Raw genomic sequence first — 19,823 nt, 5'->3', positions numbered from 1 at the left:
TTGTACATACGTAAATTTAACCTTCATGTCAAGACAAAAACTGTTTATAATAGAATGTTTTGCTGCAAGCAGCTATACGGCGACAGCGGCCCTTCTAGCCATTAACTGAGAGCAGAAAAAAGTAAATAATCCCTCACAAACCATTGCATTCACAACATGTTAAATTAATGTATTCTTAGCATTTTTGTTGGTTGTGCATGTATTTATAAAGCTTCGAGGTTTGTCACACAAATGACATTTTTTTTCTGTTGAATTGTTTTGAAATAGAGTACTTGGTAATGTTGTCTTTCAGCAGTTAATGCTGAAAAACTTTGATGACAGAACAAATCATGTTGAAAATGCCACGACATCCTCCTTGTTAAATTGACGAGGTTGTCTGCCTTGTTCGGCTGGAACATGTGAGGAATCTACCTGAACAAACCTTTCCTCAGCTGGTTTAGATCTAGGGCTTCCATCTAACCTCATGTCCATCCCGTCTTCTGTGGTCCCAGTACTACCATCCTAAACATACAACCCAGGTTAATTTCAGAAACATTGCTAGCAAACTTTTCTTGTGCAGGGCAGTGTTCTTTAATGCCACTAAGACTATGGCCAAATATTACAGACACTTTAGTTAAAAAGCCCCCCACTGTTGCCATTTCCTGTTTTACCTACCTGGTCTCACTGTGTCCCATATCTCCTCCCCCTTAAAGGAACCCACCAAGCTTTTAGCTGATTGTAACGCTGGCCAACCTCCCCAGTTAATAAGGAGAGCACTGATGTAAAATGAATTTGTTTCTTTGCTTATTTGCTAACGTTACCAGTTAAACACACTTTATGAATAGAGGCTGTGGCGTATAAATGGCCAGTCTCCTGCAAGCTTGGTGCATTTCTTTAAGTGTCTGTCTGTCTGTGTCGAATGATGCATGTAAATGTACAGTGATAACGTCTCTTTGTCATTCCTATGAGATCAAACAGGTCTACATATGTGTTTGTTGCTGCTGTAGGTAAACTGGTGGCATACGATACAGATGGCGATGGTGATTTTGATGTCGAGGATGCTAAAGTTCTGCTAGGCAAGTTGATTTATCTGTAATTTCCAATTAATGTTAATGGTTGCTATCAGTGTCTTGCAGAAAGTAAACAAACAGAATTGATTTTGTCTCTAGTGACACAGCTGAAAATCTTGACTGCATTAGTAACAAGGTGCATGTTTTCCCACAGTCATGATAGTCAGAACTGGTTTATTCTGAGTTTGAACATTTCTGCAGGCCACTGATAGTCTGTTTTGTGTTTGTCAATTACATTAAATGGCAATTTGGGTTTCTTTTGCATGACTGACAATTGTTAAGCTGACTGTTACCATAGAGACAATTTCACCAATGAAAACAGCAGAAAAACTCACTGAACACTTTTGACCTTAGTACTTCTATGAAGGTTTGTGTTTTCTTTACTGGTTTGTTATCCACAGTAAACCACGTGTGACTCTTGGACTATCCTCCCCACATAAAGAGTATTAAAGTTTTAATTGGCCCAATATCCTACAGCTCCCTAAAACTTAGGCCCCATCTTAAAGGTAGGTGCTCTATAGGAGGGCTATGGTGTACCACTGAGGTGCATGAAACAGCCGGTTATGAAAGGCTGGAATTAATGAGGTTCATGAGGATACAGCGTTGGTCTGATTTATCTTGTAACTAAAGGTAAATTAAGGCAACTTTAAAGCACATGAGGAGTTGCCTGATTGGATGGTTAATTACACACACACCACTCCATTATTTACTATGGCCATGTTCTGTTTTTTTCTGTTTTGCTATTGTTGGGATGGCACCCATATCAGTGTTGTAGCGGTATAGCTTTTGAAACATTTCTCTGTGATGCTCAAAGCATTCAAGACAGCTGGGGGCTTGACAAGGAAAGCTGTAGTTCCCAGTTGTCTTCAGTGCTGTTATCCCCCATGTGATGTCTTCTGCATGTTGCATGGTTTTATACAGGATCAGCTTCTTATATATATGGAACTACCAAGCTTACTGACTGGTCTCCACTAGTTGTGACATGTTGGATCACAGCTATTAGCACATAGCCAAAGAGTAAAAATTTTGAACTTGGCATGAAAAGGTGCATAGAATCTCCAAGAATCTGAACATTTGTTTTATGTACTTACTATTTAGTGCCTAGTAAAACGGGTGCTGTTCGCTGGCTCTGATATCAGATGGGCATGAGAATCATAAGTTGCGGTTTGTCTTCATTCACATGATTTTACATAGAGGCTCGCGAGGATCAAAAGCAGACTGTTCTCTGAATCTTTTGATGGCACACTTTTACTATCTGTGAATCTATATAATCTTGTTTTTGCACACTCTAGTACTACACTCACTTCACAGAAATATATAACACTCTGTCATCACACACAGTAGTCCTTACTGAGATTGTCTTATTCTGAAGTACTTTTGCATGGCAGTTTTTTGCTCGTCACTAGCAGTTAGTTTGATGAAGCTCTAGGCAGTCTGATTTGTTACCAGAGGTAATGCCTCTTCAGAAAGGTGCTTTTTTTTTGCCCAGCCTACTTTCTGCCTTTCTGTCCCATTTGCAATCCATCACCCATGTCTCTGGAATCATTCCTACTCAGATTAGCTTTAAGAACTTCAACTTTCTGTTTACTTCCTGGCATTATGATGCATGCTCCCATACATATGATATACTTCTCTTACCCTTCTTAATGTGCCTATTTGTGTCCTCTTCTTTTTCACATTCTTATTCTGTCTGTTTGAGCCTGTCTCTCTTAAGCTCAGTATTTTAATTGGCTTCTCTAGGAAAACATGTAGATATCAATCTCCCACACTTGAGTGGATGATAATAATTCAGCTGCAAAATAATTTCATTGAGACATTGTCAACACACTTCTAATAATTTGCCATGGGCCCTTTCTGACACTGAAGTATGACCAGAACAGTCTTTCAGCAGTTCAACATGTCCCACTGGCTTTCTGTTTGCTGACAAATGGTTGCTTCCCCATCCTCCACCACAGTGAATGTGTATTTACTGGCATGTTGTCCACCCACAGTTCAGATGGGGTAAGAGGACACCCTCCCATGTTTATTGTCCATTTTGTTATAATTATGTCAATAATGACAAAGATTTATCCCTACCTGCATGCTTAGTCTACTCTAGAATTGATATCATCATTCAGTCATTCTTTCTCCTGATGCTTCTCTGTATTTGCCTCCTAGATGTGTTTTGTGCATCTTTCAATCACATTTTGATCTTAAAATATCCCAGAATATCAGAAAAACAACGGCCTTTTCATAATTATTTTTGACAAACTAGGTACAACCCTGATTCCAAAAAAGTTGTGACGCTGTGTAAAACAAAAATAAAAGTGGAATGCATGCAGTTGCAAATGAACTGCGTCTAACAAAGGTTTTACAAAGTGTTCATGAGCCTATGTAGTAATCTTCCTTATACAATCATGTTCACAAAGTGGTGAACCTCGTTCCATCCCTGCTTGTGAATGACTGAGCCTTTCCAGGATGCTCCTTCCAAATCCAGTCATGATACTATCACCTGTTACCAATCAACCTGTTTACCTGTGGAATGATCCAAACAGGTGTTCTTGGAGCATTGCACAACTTAAATCTATATATATATATATATATATATATATAGCGTCCCAACTTTTCTGGAATTATTATTGGGTTATACGTGCATTCCAAAAATAAATGGTAACTGAACTACATATGGCACTTACACAACCTCGACTGATATTTGTTGGATGTTGATGTGAACTTAAACAACATATAAATATTTCAAGTGCAACTTCAACTGCAGTTATGTGCATATTGTGCTGTGTTCAGCTTTTCTAATGCAAACACAGTTTCATGGAAGCCCAGCTTCAGTTTTACTCCTTTTTTTTTCTCTCTGGTCTGTGATTCTAAGGCTGTCTCCACATGATAAGCAGTGAGCTGAACTCTGTTTGGGCACAGAGTCGGTGCAAATAGCTTAGCTCAACAATGATGTTTTTATGATTTTAGAAACAAGAAATAATACGGCTTAAGCTGGCGCAAAGTGATTTTGTTGGTGATCGTGTGTAGACAGCCCAACTTTAGCCGCTTGTGATAAACCTGAGTAGTTCCCTCACTGCCTAACCTACGCTTAAAACTTCTCTTACGTCTCCTCTTGTTTCTTTCCCTTCTTCTTTCTTTCTCTGCTCTTAACCCTCTTTCATTACATCTTTTTTCTCCATTTGATCAACATTTGTTTCTTCCTGCCTTTTTGAGTTTTTTTTCCCACACTGTTCCATCTCTTTCACATCCATATATCGTGCTCCCAAACTTCCCCTCCATCCAACCATGCTACCATCCCCACCCCCCTCTTGTTTGCGTAGGCCTGACCAGTGAGGGCGATGGTCAGGGTGAATCCGAGGTTCTGGATTGGTTAGAAGAAGTGGAAGAGGGCGGCTCTGATTGGTTAAACGGTTTCTTCACTTTCCTGTACGGTCTAATAAACCCCCTGGAGCCCCTGGAGGAGGAGGAGCACAGTACCTCAGGGGGAGTCGTGGAGGCACAGGAGGAGGATGACGAAGAGGACAAAGATGAAGGAGGGGTCAGAAGAAGAGGAGCAAAAGATGATGGAAATCAGGGGCAAAAGATTGTCATAGTCGGCCTCCATAACCAATAGCCTCAGGCCAACTGCAGCAAGTTTTCACCAGTTATCCTCTAATGCAGTTGTTGTCAACATCGCAGCATCCAAAAGCCCAAGCTACAGCGTGGGGAAAACTGCTTCTACAGTATTTTCTCTACTTGCTTGGCAGGTTTAGCAATTAACCCAGCCAGTAGGTTTGGATAAGGATATATCAGTCTGAACTGCGGTGGGCCCCACCCATTCCAAGTTTCACCAACTGGAATCCGTCAAACTTGATGAACAAGCTTCATTCTTGTATCAGCAGAATCTTGAGAGTGTGAAATCCTTTTGAAAGAGTTTTCTACGATGTCGATCCCTGTGCTGGGATGTGTGTGTGGATATATATATATATATGTGGATATATTTATTTATACAAATATACGATACTCAGGAACACTTCTAGATGTCTTCTAAAACATTTTTGTTAGAAACCATTACAACATTATTTTCGGCACAAACCTGTTGGCAACAGCCAGCAATACTAAATAACACAAAATGCAAAGATGATTTGCACTTGGACAGCTGTTCAGTCCTCTGTCTCTGACATTTTCAGTCTTTTCCTATTACTGCATGCCATAAAAACTGATCCTCCACGTATTTACTCAGTAATCTACAAGCATGAATTTGTACTTTTTTAAACCCCTGTCAAGTCTAAGGCTCATGGGGTTGTCTTGGACCACATTTGTACCTGGTATTAACGTGATGTGTAGATGGGATGGCTGTGTGGCTAAATTTCAGTCAGTGTCCACTTGGACCCTACAGATGTCCACTTGATACCCCAATTTATTTACACATGTACTATATGTTTAGACGGTACAACTTAGTGTGGTGAACATGCCCGTTTATGCAGAAACGCAGTTTATTATCATGTTCATTTTGTTAATAAAAACTATGACTAAATATGTCCATCAAGGCCTTTTCCCCCCATGACTAAGATGAGTACAGTATTGTTTATGGAAAAAGACGAAACTGAAATGGAGTTCACCAAAAATGTCATATCAGGACTACACTGGCAGCACACACACTTTTGTCAACTAAAACTTGACTAAAAATACAGGATGTCTAACAAGGATATTGGACACATGATTAAGACTAAATAAAATAGCTGACAAAATCAACACAGGTTAAGCATAAAAGCAAACTTGAAATCCTTGTCTGCATTAAATTTGGGTTACATCCGGTCCTTCTACAGTGTAAATAACATTAGCCTGGATAGCAAGATGCATTCAGCTGTCAGTCTGTGCCGTGGCCCGTCTTGCACACATTAGCGGCCCTTTTCAGGTTATACCACATTGCTTCCTTGTTTGGCATATCTGTCCGCCTAATGAGTATATTGTGATTCAGCCATTTTTTGGGCAGACTCTAGATAAAGAGAACCCGTGAACAGATGTCAATACATGTTAATACCAAGTGGAAATGGGATCTTGAACTTGTATAAATGTCATTAAAGGTTTGTAGGACTGACTTTTTTAAATTCATGAGTATATATAGAGTCAGGTTGCTGCTCCCCCTCCTACAGGTTCTTATGTGTGTTCTGCAGCAGTCAAGCTTCGTATTGTTTTGTTGTTAGATGGTTGTGTTAAGTCATCCTTCTGCACCGCACTGTATCTGCTCCATTCTCCTCATTTTTTCTTAAACATGATAAAACTGTCTTACACCTACAGTAGCTGTCTGCCATGGAGCGTGTGTATTAATCCATGGTTCAGGTTTGTGCCTATGCACAGGTAGAATCCATTCATGTCCAGCTTGGATTGTGTTGTGGGTCAGAGCCGAGCGAGGAGAGCACTGCAGCAAGAAGGTGTGATTTGTGTGTTTAGAGTCAGTGGAGCTGAGACAAGTGATGCAGAAATGAAGCCTGTTTGAATCATCGTGCTTGAATCAACTAATCGCTGAAACAAGCATAGACAGCTGAAAGCAACTGCAGGTGCATTTTCTTGTGAATGCGACCAAGGTGTGTGTTTTTATTGCTAATGGGTGTGCAATGAACTTGTTGTACTGTTTATGAATGCACAGATGACACTGATTTTGGAACAGGTTCTTCTTCCTCTGGGGTGGAACGACTCCAGCTTTGGCTTTTTAGAAGAATTCATTTACATGATGTTGTTGAAGCACAAAATTTACACAGAGAGATACAGGACTTCCATAACTGCATGGCTGCTTTAACTTTAGAAACTGGTGACAGAGCGGTCTTCTTTAGGCCATGTACAGTCAGCCTGAAAATCACTCTGCCTCCAGCCACTTCAGTTTCAGAACAGAGTCCTCCCATTCTCCCACAGTCAGCTCACATGAGTACTAGTTACTACTGAACTGTTTGTGGCCATGCTGGCATTTATAGTCATTTTTAGATCACCAAAAGTTTCTCACTGTTTTCTTCATTATTGCTATACTAGTACAAATATTAGTACATGGGAGGATGGAAGAGCTCCTACAGCATTTCCTAAATACAGTATGGTGCTAGTTTTCAGGCAAGACATCTTTTGGACTAATTATCTTTACTCTGGCAAACTAGTGTCAGGGATGATGCTTTTGTCTATTATTACTCTGTGTTCCTGGTCCAACCAGAGCTCCCTGTGCCTAGGCTCAGAAGAAGAGAGAGGAAAAAAAAGTAGCCAGAATAACTTCTTATCAGGAATGAGAGCAGCCTCATAGGCCTGGGTGGGCTGCTGGCTTTGGCCACTCAGTATGAACCATGGTTTGCCTTATTTTGCAGAACATTATGTGGTATTGAACTCAGCAGTGGGTAAAAATATGACTTCTAGTGGGTGATCATCATAAGGCCACAGAACTGTTTTCAGGGAATACAAATAGGTGATTTAGTTGTCATTCACTACAACTTCAGTCATCATTTGAAACAAGTGGCTGAAGTCAGATCACCACAGCTGAACTTGAGTTTCATCTTTGGTTGATGTATCACCAAATGTAGGTGATACAAAATGGTTTGCTTCAGCTTGAGGCTGAAGGCTGAGGCATTGCTAGTGGACATAGGATGGAGCTGTGTAATAGGTGGCCTGTGCATGAAGTGCAAATGATATTGGACAGGAGGAATGATGAACAATTGCACGAATGAACTGATCAGTTCGTGGTGTGTAACAACAGATTTTTCATTCAGTGTTAACTTTTGCTTTGTTTGTGTGCGACATCAGATGAAACACCTGGAGATGCAGCTAGGAGAGGAGCTAAGAAAGGTATCACCGTGTAGCCACTTGCATGAAGCTGTGCTGTGTTACAGTGTGAGCTGGACTAATGGATGTTTCAACTCAGAACTCACTGTGGTGTCCAACTGAGTGTGTGTTTATTTGATAAATCAACAAAACCCTGCCAGGAGTTTTGTATGAATCAGTTATTAACCTATTTAGAGAGGGATGATTTGCAGTGATTTAAAGATTTTTGGCCTAATTCCCTGGTTGTGCTTGATAAGCAAAAGTCATGTTAACCTGAGAGTGTACCAGAGTACCTTGAGTAAACATACCAGTATATTTTACAAAGTCTACACTCTGCTTGGAGGAAAAAGAGGAGTGTGGCATGGGACTGGTCTTGCTGCAGATAGGTATGGTCCTGATTCATCCACAGACATGCACACGCCGGCCTGGTGATGATGTCCTATAACTGAGTGAATCTGAGCATGGCCTGTCCTATAACAACTCATTTTATGAGTGGTGAAACAACAAACAGCGTTGTTGCTCATCCACCCTAGACACTTCCTCAACCAAGGATGTGGGCTGGAAGCTTCGGGAGGCTCTAAAGCAGCAGCTGGCCATCATCCATGAACGTGTGGAGGCCAAGAAGCTGGCCAAGCTGGCTCTGGCTGAGGTCAGAGAGCTCCTGGCCAAAGAGGAGGAAGAGAAGGAGCTGGAGCTGGGGAGGAAAGAAATAACAGCCAGAGTGAAGGAAAGAGTGGCCACCAGGCTGAAAGAGGAAGAGGAGCAGATGGAAAAAGAAGAGATGGAGAAGGCTCTGGAGAAGCTAAGGAAGGAAAAAGCACAACAACTGGATGAGAAAAAGGAAGAGAGCAAGGACGAGAAGGAAGGGGAGAAGAAATTAAAGAAAGGAGGGGAGAAAGAGGAGAAGTCAGAGAAAAAGGTGGAGTGGGAGGGAAAGAAGGCACGGGAGGAAGACAAGGGGAGAGGGAAAGAGTCTGCTAAAGAGAAAAGGAAGAAATCTGACAGAGGAGGCAGGAAATGAAGTCAGGGATAAGAAAGCTTTAGAGGAATATCTTCATCCTATAGGAAGCCAGTGTTCAACGTCAGGTCGGGGTATCAAATGTCCATTGCACCAAGTATCCATCAGTCAAGTGCTGAAAGCTGGATTGAAATGTCAGGCCAGATTCAGGGTCTTGTTACTTATTTTACTCCACTTCCTGATTTAAATCAGGTGTTTATAGCAAAGTTCATGTCCTGCTGCTTGTTTAAACATTTAACATTTAAAGTTGGAATGCAGTGTACAACATACATAAAACAGACAATATATTTAGTGTTTGACCTCATCAGCTTCATTGATTTTTGTAAGTGTCTGCGTGTTCTGAATTTGATGCAGCAACATGTTTCAAAGAAGTTGGGACAGGAGCAACAACAGACTGGCAAAGATGTGGAACGCTCCAAAAACACCTGGTAAAAAAAAAACAAAAAAAAAAACACGTTCATTTGCAAATGACTGCTTTCTGTTTTTATTCACGTTCTATATAGCATCCCAACTTTTTTGGAGTCAGAGTTATAAACTGGCTTGTTGCGTTAAATTTAATATGTTGTGACTACCTTTTTTGGTTTTCAGCTAAGGTGGAGCAAGTTACTACTATGTCCACAGGCAACAGAGACTCTAGGCCCTAGAGTCTAGGGACTACAAAACAGTGTCACATAGTGAGTGGACACAAGCTTAGTCACCGTACAGCAGAGGCTCTTTGCTGCTCCACGTTTGGGTTGTGAACTCGCTCAAGTTGGGAATCACTGGTGTAGATGTTGTAGCTAGCCTCCATTTTTTCACAGCCTTTGTCCTTTAAGGTAAAGGATGAGGAAAGACTGGTATGATTGGGAAGGATGGGAGTAATGTAAAAGGCTAAAATTGAAAAAAGGGGTCGGGGTGACTGCAAGACACTCTATAGTGTTGATATCTGGTGTGACGTACTTCAGCTTGATGATCATGTTCAGATATGACTCGATTGAAAACATGCAAGTGTCAGACTCATCAGTTTATCTACAAAATGAGTTTTTCTAAATTTGGGGAGATTTGTGTTCCACTATCAAACATGTTTTTCTTTTGTCAATAAAGATTCTGGTTCCATCTAAGTGCCTCTTTCTTAAAATGTGAAAGACAATCATTTGTCTGCGGTTCCACAACTGTGGGTGTGTGTGTGTGTGTAAATCTTTTTGACCTTAGACCTACACAAAAAGCTTTCTGTCTTGGGATGATACACGTTTCCTCTCAGCACACTACATTAATGACAGTTATTTTGGAAACAAAATTGTGTGTCAAAACTAAATGTTCAAACACAAACCAAATGTTTCTGTCTGATGATGGCAATGATGTGTTCTTGAGAAACTCGAGTCAGCAAAAGAAATCCATGCCTTTTTTTAGGTGCTTTGATTGGAAGTGTTGATTTATGTCAATGATGTTAACATTGTTATTCCTTATTTGCTGCACAGATTTTTGCTTACACTGTGCATCACATACACTGATCAGCCACAACATTAAAACCACCCGTCTAATATTGTGGTGTCCCGTGGTATCAGGCATATTAGTAGTATGTTAGCAGCAGATCCTTTAAGTCCCATAAACTGTGAGGCGGGGCCTCCAGGAATAGAACTTGAAGTTTTAGGTCAAGTCAACACCTTGAACTGATGTTCCGCAGACCATTCCTGAACACTTTTTTTAGTGTAGTAGAGCACATTAACCTGCTGTAAGAGGTCTTGCCATGAAAGGGGTGTAGTTGGTCTGCAACAATGTTTAGGTACATAGGTGGTACGTGTCAAAGTATATCCACATTAATGGACCCAAGGTTTCCCAGCAGAACATTGCATTGTAATGAGATCAGTGTTATTCACTTCACCTCTCAGTGGTTTTAATGTTGTGGCTGTACACGCCCCACCTCGCAGCAATACCAGTTACAACATTTTTATGTACTGTATCATCTTCATACATTTGTGTATGACATTTAAAACCCCAATCAGGCTGATGTTTTTCAACCTGTGCTTGATCAAGGACTCACACACATACCCGTACACATCCCGTGTCAGTACTGTACACATACAAATGCTTCCTGCCAACGTGTGCATCAACATGTGCATCATCTCATGTAGGACTGAAAGAGAAGGCTGTTGTCGTCGCTTCCCGTCGCGAAGAAGCTGCTGTTCCATTGGAGACTCCTGAACCTGAACCTGAACCGACACCAGAAGGTACCACACATTCATCATACACTCATAATCATGCACACATTTTTCATTGTCATCACAGGAACAAATCGGTCGTAGATAATGAGAGAAAAGGGAACACGGCTGTTGTTTGGTGATAGATCTCCACAGCATCACTGGGCTCATCAGTCAGGGGTGTTTATCAGTGAACTGCATGGATACCAAAAGTTCACACTGGGCCTTCAGTTTAAAAGATGGAAACATAGAGCCTGTTAAATCAAAATGTAAGATTATCATTTATTTTGATAAGGACATGAAGAACTGAAAAGAACCACTATTTGAGGTAAAGGACATACTGTAGTGTGCTGTATCATCTGTACAGTTCTGCTCAGCTCTTGATTATTGTTGCTCCAGCCGTCACCTCACAGGTGAGCTGTACTTATTGTTGAGTTCTCTCTTTCTGTTTGCAGCCCGCACATAAGTGTGCAGCTAACAGGGTTATGATCGACAGATTTGCTAGTGCTTATGTTAAATGACAATTGAAATGGAAGATGATTATCAAATCAATCCTGAGCAAACAGTTATTCTTTAAAACCTCGAGTCCCTCCGTTTATCTGTGAATGCAGTGGCTGTGTGTTTTTTATAGTAACATAACTTTATTTAGAGATAATGTATTGACAAGCTGAGAAAACCAGTTGACAGTGCTGATGTGGATGTTTCACACAGTATTTCATGTCCGTATACCATTACATTGGTCAGTGAAAGCTAGAAATGGCTTTAATATTCTCAGTGATTTGCAAATGCACAAAAAGGTTAATGTTCACTTAATAAACAGTCATCACATGTAAAAAGACTATTTTTTTGCCACATTGATGTTTATGAATAGTGAAACAATATCTTTTACAACTGTTCTATAAAAATAGTAATAATGATTTTCAATGATCGGTTCCAAGTTTACGAGCATGCGAGAACCGTGCGCTAGCATGCCTAACACCAAGGCCTTAAAACACCAAAACAGAATACAGCCACTAATAATATCAGGTACACATCTGTTTGACAAAACGAAATGTCTTCTGGCTGAGGCTAGACAAGTCGAAATCTTTACATATTTTAAAATTTTAATAGGAGAATTTTTGTTTTATTTTAGTTTAGCATCTTATTCTGCTCCTGTTTGATGTAGACATAATGAATGATTGCAGAATATTCACATTTTATTGAAATAATTGTGGATCAAATGTTTGGCTGTGGACCATGCAGCATACAGAGGAGTCCAAAGTCAAAGTTGAACTCCTTATTTTGCCAATCTTCCTGGACAGAAAACAATACGGTGCTTTTTGAATTTAAACATTGAATCCATTTTGCATTCTCTCGCACAGCTGTTATTGAGCCTGAACCTGTGCCTGTGGAGGATGTGATTGAAGCTGCTGTAGCAGAGGACACTTCTGCTCCACCACCACCAGGTAAGTGAATGTGTGTGAATGCCTTCACATTGCAATAGTGATGGATAAGTGCCATCCATCAGTGCAGGCCCTCAAATGTCTAGGTCAAGGTGTTCTCTGTGCATGTTTAAGACCCTCTACTTGTTAGAAATGAAAACCTGTGTTGTCTAGCAGTACTGGATATTTACTGGATATTATATTCAGAGAGCCTTGATGACATTGTATGATGTCATGTCATCACTCCACTGACTATCTCATGTTGAGAGCGTGGTGTGGTAGGTGGGTGTAGGCAATTCAAAATTAGAAAGGTGGAAGTAAAACACAAAATGCAAACATGGTGAGTGTGTGTATGCATGTGTGTGAAGGAAAATCTGTGCAACTCTCTGCTTCTCCTTCAAGAGCCTGAACCTGAGGTAGCAGCCGAGCCTGAGGTGGTCTCCTCTGAGCCTGAGCCAGAGCCTGAACCAGAACCAGAACCTGAGCCTGAGGAGACTCCTGAGGTTGGTACAGGCCAAGTTGAAACTATCAGTGGAAGTGGATCCATTTTTGGATGGTCTTCAATCCTGATCCTTGTTTAAAATCTTCCCTGCTGAAAGTTGAAATCATAAAATTAAAATTTACACAAAAAACTGAATATTGAATTAATTAGTGAAACACTTTAGGGTCCTGAAGGGAATCAATTATAAACTCGCACAAATAAAAGTGTGAGCCTGTTGATGACATAAAGGTGGTGTGTTCCTTTTCAGGTGATTGAGGAGGACCCAGAGGTGCTGGAGGAGGAGGCTCCCGCTGTAGAAGAGGAGGCCCCTGTGGAGGAGGTGTGTAGTTTGTTATTGTGTATTGCATCATAATTGCATACAGGTTTCATATACACTTTGATACACTGGCAAACTGAAATATCTTTATCTGGGTGTGAGGTGGGATGCAGGTGGTAGAAGTGTCTCTTATCTTCCCTGCAGGGTTAAAAAAGGAAGATCTGCACGTTGTAAGCACAAAAGAAAATATCTGTTTACAACAAATGATGCACAGATAAACATCAACATGTCACAACTTCAACAAGCTCAAACAACAGTAAATGGCTGTCGTAAAACCACAGGGGTGTGCTGTAGCTGAGTGGCTAACACACCTAACTTGCTTTGGGTGCTGGACCCCTCTAGACCGGCCTGCAGGTCTAGTATTTCTGTTTATAAGCTCTAGTCAATTTGTTACTCCCACTTTCCTTGAATCAGCAGACTACAAACGTCATCCTCTTCTAACAAGCCACTCTGGTTTTTGCCCCAGTCTCTCTGTACGCTCTACAATTGTCTGAAATTGGTCAGCTGAATCTTTCTGTCCCCCAGCGTGGCTGCCACCCAGAGCAGTAGCTCATTAGCAGAGAAGCTGCCTAAACCAGAGAGGGCCTGTTCAGTCAAAGGGTAGAAGCGCACGACTCCAGCTAGTGGATTTTTACTGAAAAAATGTCAATGAACGTCGTGGAAGACACCAAGCTAACATGTGGCAGTTGTTGCATACTGAAAGTATTCCTTGTGCAGCTCCACAGCTGAAACCACATTCTGCTATGGCGCTGGTTTTAGCTGTGATCACCGCATTCACATTAAAAAAAACAGTGTCCAAATATCCTTTCTGTTGTGACCTTTTGTCCACATGATAGCAGGAAAATGGTTTCCATTCCTGTCTCAGCAGTGAATAAAATGCCCTTTTTATGTCTTTTTATAACCCTGACAATGTTGCTTGATTCAGGCTGCTCCAGTTGAAGAGGAGGCGGTAGCTGAGGAGGTTGCAGAGGAAATGATGGCAGACCAGCCCGCAGAGGAGGTGGAGGAAGTGGCAGCAGAGCAGGCTGTGGAGGAGGAGGCTGCTGACGAGGCCGTGGAGGAACCTGCTGCAGTGGAGGAGGCTGAGGAGGTCGCAGAGGAGGTGGAGGAAGAGAGCGCTCCTGCAGAAGAAGCTGTCGAGGAGCCTGCTGAAGAGGAGGAAGCACCTTCAGACGAAGCTGTCGAGGAGATAGCAGGGGAAGATGAGGCAGCTCCTTCAGAGGACCCTGCTGAGGAGCCCGCTGAAGAGGAGGCGGCTCTTTCAGAGGAAGCTGTTGAGGAGGTGGCAGAGGAAACTGTCGAGGAGGTAGCGGAGGAAGATGAGGCAGCTCCTTCAGAGGACCCTGCTGAGGAGCCTGTTGAAGAGGAGGTGGCTCTTTCAGAGGAAGCGGTTGAGGAGGTGGCAGAGGAAACTGTTGAGGAGGTGGCAGAGGAAGATGAGGCAGCTCCTACAGAGGACCCTGCTGAGGAGCCCGCTGAAGAGGAGGCAGCTCCAACAGAAGAAACTGTTGAGGATGTAGCAGAAGAAGAGGAGGCAGCTCCTGCAGAAGAAACTGTGGAGGAGTTTGTCGAAGAGGAGGAGGCAGCACCTTCAGACGAAACTGCCGAGGAGCCTGTTGAAGAAGAGGAGGCAGCACCTTCAGACGAAACTGCTGAGGAGCCAGCTGCAGAAGAGGAGGCAGCTCCTTCAGAGGAAGCTGCTGAGGAGCCTGTTGAAGAGGAGGCAGCCCCCTTAGAAGAGGCAGTAGAGGAAGCAGCAGACATAGACGCAACTCCAGAAGAAGTAGTAGCAGAGGAGCAAACAGTGCCAGGTAAGGAGGAAAGGATGTAAGTAAACAGATGAGCTTTAGCAGTGGATTCAGTCCAAATATCCAGTTTGATCCTGACAGCTCAGCATTCTGGGAGACATGCACCTTCACTTTCTGGTGGCGTGTTGGAGGAGAGGCTTGATACCACTCTTGCCATTAAAGGGCAACTTGAAAAAAGCATAACTTTTGTTGCTGTAATGGGAGCTGTGTGAAGTCTAAGAAACTAAGTAAAGTGATGTCACTTGAGTCAGCGTTGGTTGGGGCTGAAGACCACTCATTTAAAAATAAAAGAAATGTGAGGGTGTGGAGTTAGAAAGAAGTGATCTTACAGACCTGTGTAGCTGCTTGGTGTCTCCGCTTGTTGCCTGGTGACTGCTTAGAGTTAGTCTTAAAACATAACCCTGCCATAAAACCACAGCCTGTATTGTTTTTACACTTGACCTTTCGTGTGGGTCAAACAAATGAGACCTACCATGTTAGTTCAGGAGCTTTGGTGGATTTTGTTACCATTTGGCGAAGCCAGGCCAATCGTTGTCTGGTTCCTGGCATCAGTTTGTTAACAGCTTTAGGTGGATCTGGATCCAGTTAAAGATGTTGTAGACTGTTTGAGGCTGTTTCTGTTCAGCTCTTTGATACAGAACTGGTCCAATAATGGATTAAGTAGCTTTTGGATGTTTTTTTTGTGTCGGTGTTACTGGTGCTGAAGTGATGCGTTTACTGACTTTGTTTTTGGGATCACACAGTTGTTCATGGTTTCAAATGTTTTTTGTTCCACAGTCACGGAGACAGAAGAAGAAGAAGAAGAAACACACGAGGCAGCAGAAGAAGGTGGACACACCTACACACACACTCACACAGACCTGAATCAGCTAAAAGGGGACAGCTGTACTGCATGTTTAGTGGGGGTTAAACTTTGTATGGGGACATTTCATTCCACTGTTTTTAAGATCCTGTGGTCTTACTTCTGCATGTGTGTTCCTCTTTGCAGCAGCAGAGTTTGTTGAGGCGGAGGAACAGATTCAGGATGAACCCACAGGTAAACTTTGTTTTCAATCTGCTTTATGCTGCCTCACATCAGAATAAATCAGATCCACCGTACACCACTCACTCAGAAGTGTTTTGGTATTTTTGTGAACTTTCACGATTATTTTAAAATAGTAGGCAAATCATTTTCGTGGATCAACTAAGAAACTAAACGTATCAGTTGTGTTGCTTGTTTAGATCTTTTAGAGTCCACACAAGTGTTTTCTGGTTGTTTTTGAATGCAGGCAGCATTTTAAGACTATATGTACACCTGTATTCATGTTGGAGGCTCTGTTCCTGCTCTTATACTGGCTAAGAGTCTGACACTTGTGAAACATTATGTAATCTAGAGTTAGAGGCATGAGGCCAGAACAGCTGTTCGCAGGAAGATGTCTCTTATCTGCAGTCTGCTGTGAGTGTGGAACTGATACAGAAGAACACGTTATCTGCATTATCTGTTCTTTTTGTTACTAGAAAACTTGTGAAAGGACTTTTCTATGTTTCATGCTACAGCTGCTTCAGCAGTATAGGAAACCCCACTCCAGACTCAAAGTAGGAAAAAGCCTTTATTACAGGGACGACAGCACTGCAGTACTTGTTCATATTTGTCTTCATCACGCTACATTATCAAAGTGGTAACACCATAACACCAAAGTGGTAACACCATACTTGCACACACTGACACATACAGAACTGCTCATCTTCCAGTGAAGTGAAACCTTCAGCACAGTACAAGTGCACGATCATCAAGAGAGACTTTGCACATGTGAAGTAAACATCATCCTGTTTGTGTTCCCCATAGAAACGTAGAGGCTGCCGGGCGGTTGTCGTGGTGACGGAGCAGGGACCCACTGATGTTGCATCAGCACCATCTGAGCATGCTCAGAGCGATGATGCACCTCTCCACCTCCAGAGAAACGATTGAGTCGTTATGACAACACCCCCCCACCCCCACAAACCTGTCTCCCCCCTCCCTCCCACCTTGCTTTGGATTTTCCTTTTGGTATAAATGTGTGAGATCATGGATGAGTTGTTTACTAATATGGTACTCCTGTTTTTACCCTTCTCGCTTTTCTTTGAGTCTTTGTTCACCATCCGTCTTTTCGTTAAGGAGAGCACATTTCCATGTCTGTTCAGGGTGGTTTAGTTCTGTGTGGCTGTGGTAGATGGTCAGGCCATGTGACGTCTATGCGCTCTACTTGCAGCCAGTATACCGGAGTCACAGAAACAAAAACAAAAATCTTGCTTTGAACGCTGCAGTGTCTCCACTCTGAGCTGGCGTTTCCAATCCCTCCTGCTGACAACACTCAGCGTGATGGAGGTATGTAAAATATTTTAAGCTCAGCTACCAAACTGAAAATATCTTTCTCTGCCCCTCTGCTGCAGCGTCTGTTCAGCTCTGTCGTGCTATAGATTCTATGCAAAGCTGGTGTGATGCCTTCACACACCTCCCTCACCCCTCCTCCCCCAGTCAGTTTATTTACCACTCAGTATGTGTCCACTCCAGGATGAGCCATATGCTAGCATGTGAATTCAGAGAAAAAGCTTGTGTCTGTGTGTGCGTGTGTGTGTCTCTGTGTGTGTGCGTGTGCGTGCGTGTGTGTGTGCAGATGCATTCCTCATGTACCCCGTGATGAGCGTGTTCCTCATTTTGACAAATCTCTTTTGCTCATTCATCCTCTCTGTGTGCCGTAGACATCATGGTTTAGTTTTTGAGACTGTGTTTGACTTTTTTCTCGTTTGTTCTCTAACTACTTTTACCTCTGTGTGTTTGTGTTCTTTAGATTTCTTGCTGTTCATATTTTTTCACTTCTTCCAATATGATTACCAAGACCTTCTAACTAGACAATCAGATAAGTTTTAAGTGAAGTTGTGACTTTAAACTTCAGCTGTGTAAACTGTGATGTAAATTAGGACACCACGGACAGTGCAAGGCTGTGACGCTGTGGTGTAGAGGTTGTTTTTTTCCAACACATCGGCTGTACGTGGATCCAGCCTTGCAGGCTGGTTCAGGCAGGATACTGAAGGTATCTGAAGTGTTTTAACCCCGTGTGATCCAGATTCCACTTTCTTTCATGTGCAAACGCTCGGTTATCTCTGGCTCACAAAGGGTTAAATGGATCAGGCATCCCGTGGAAGTCGGCCATAACTAGCGGACGGACACCAGTTAAAAAGATCTTTCTTTATCATCAGTGGCGAATCTTCACGGCCTCATTCCCTCTGCTGAAAAGCTTAAAGTTGTGTGTTTTATTTACTTGAAGGGAAACTCTGAGACATTTCTCTCGTCACTGTTCCCTTTTCCTTTGGACATCAGAATTTGTCGTTGTGTTTTTTAATCAGTGATCATGAACAAAACATCAGCTTACACATCATTCCATCGCAGAACTCAAGTTGTGGAATTTAGAAAGCTAAATGAGTGTTTTGTATCTTACTTTGAAGGTGATGGCCAGATCTGCATCCTTTGTTCCTTGAGCTATAACTGTGACACTAAGATCTGGGACAGTGGGTGCGGCGCTGTGGATGACACATTCCTGTTGTGATACTGACAATAAAGAATCTGTAGATCTGATGTTGTAGAATTAATTACAACACAACACTACTATAAGACGAAGAGAGAGACCAATTAAAGCATTCCTCATTTTTAAAGACTCCATCATTTGGTGTCACAGTCCCACGTTGTGTCTGTTGTCCTCACATACTGTAACTATTGTTTTTAGAGATGCAACACATTCCAGTGGTGTGCAGTAGTCCTTTTGTAGGATGTCTGGTCTTTTGTTCTGTAACACTAGCTGGTCTTTTTTACTTCCTAACACTTTGTAAGTCAACATGAACTGTAAAACCTTTTTAACATTGAATAGTACAATCTTTACCAAGAGAGAGCTTCTAGATTTTTAAAAGGAACATTTTTAAAAAGGACTTGGAGAAATAATAATAAAAAAAGTTTAACTTTCTGAAAATGCTTTAAGCCATAAGCTGTTTGTGGCAGGCGGGTTAAAGGGGCTCTGCTATGTCAGGACAAACCTTATTCTCTAAGAATAGAAAAGGAAGAGCAATAACGTGAAAACTGCAGACCAAACACACTGCAGCAACCCGGTGACGCAGATCTCGATGTTTTTCATTCATTCACTCATGGGAAGGGTTGTGATGACATGGACAGACTGGCTTCCAGACAAAGGAGGGGGCAGTTTGTTAATTGATAGCTGTGTAATAGCCTGAGCTCCGCTGTGCTATGAGGAAATAAAGTTGCTGGTTAAAAACTGCCCGTGTCTGCCTCACAGTGTTGTTTGCAGATCAAATACGGTCATGTAGACGCTGATGATCATTAAATTATTGTGAAGTAATGATGTAAAGGAGATTTGAAGTGTCAGTTTTCTGTAAATGATCTGTTGCTGCAATAAAAGGATTGGGACAACACAGACTCCAGGCATCTTTTTTTATTTATTCAGGCATTTTGTATATGTGGTTCCCATTCACTCATTTCCTCTCAAGACCAACATTCAAGCCGTAACTTAGACTTAAAGTCTGCAGACTAATTCACTGGGATATCCCTTTAATTGTAATTTGTCGTCATGCTGTATGTGAAGTGGTTTGCTGGGTATTCATTTCATCCCAGCAGTTGGCATGAATGAAAATTGGAAAAAGTAGAGAGAGTAATCTGTAACTCTGCCATGTACTCAGTTACTCAGGTAGAAAAACTCCCCCATCCTTCCACCAGGAAGCACACCATGAGGTCTTAAGCAG

General features: G+C 42.0%; 1 protein-coding gene across 5 annotated transcripts in view; it reads left to right on the top strand.

The window, feature by feature from the left end:
* The window catches only part of asph (aspartate beta-hydroxylase), a 30,030-nt gene extending 10,534 nt beyond the window's left edge, over positions 1 to 19,496 (top strand). For 4 of the 5 annotated variants that reach the window (XM_041949609.1, XM_041949611.1, XM_041949610.1 and 1 more), the window contains 9 exons: positions 987 to 1,055; positions 10,947 to 11,042; positions 12,374 to 12,457; positions 12,836 to 12,936; positions 13,183 to 13,254; positions 14,177 to 15,062; positions 15,837 to 15,887; positions 16,048 to 16,095; positions 16,885 to 19,496. In XM_041949609.1, the coding sequence (XP_041805543.1) occupies positions 987 to 1,055; positions 10,947 to 11,042; positions 12,374 to 12,457; positions 12,836 to 12,936; positions 13,183 to 13,254; positions 14,177 to 15,062; positions 15,837 to 15,887; positions 16,048 to 16,095; positions 16,885 to 16,892 (1,415 nt within the window). In that variant the 3' untranslated portion in view covers positions 16,893 to 19,496. The remainder of the gene's footprint in view (positions 1 to 986; positions 1,056 to 10,946; positions 11,043 to 12,373; positions 12,458 to 12,835; positions 12,937 to 13,182; positions 13,255 to 14,176; positions 15,063 to 15,836; positions 15,888 to 16,047; positions 16,096 to 16,884) is intronic. The other variant, XM_041949608.1, reaches the window with a different exon arrangement.
* Positions 19,497 to 19,823: the final 327 nt, after the last annotated feature.

The sequence above is a fragment of the Chelmon rostratus genome, chromosome 12, assembly GCF_017976325.1.
Source record: "Chelmon rostratus isolate fCheRos1 chromosome 12, fCheRos1.pri, whole genome shotgun sequence".
NCBI classification, from domain to species: domain Eukaryota; kingdom Metazoa; phylum Chordata; class Actinopteri; order Chaetodontiformes; family Chaetodontidae; genus Chelmon; species Chelmon rostratus.
The sequence above is the reverse complement of the archived record's forward strand: the minus strand, read 5'-3'. Positions and strand labels throughout refer to the sequence as shown.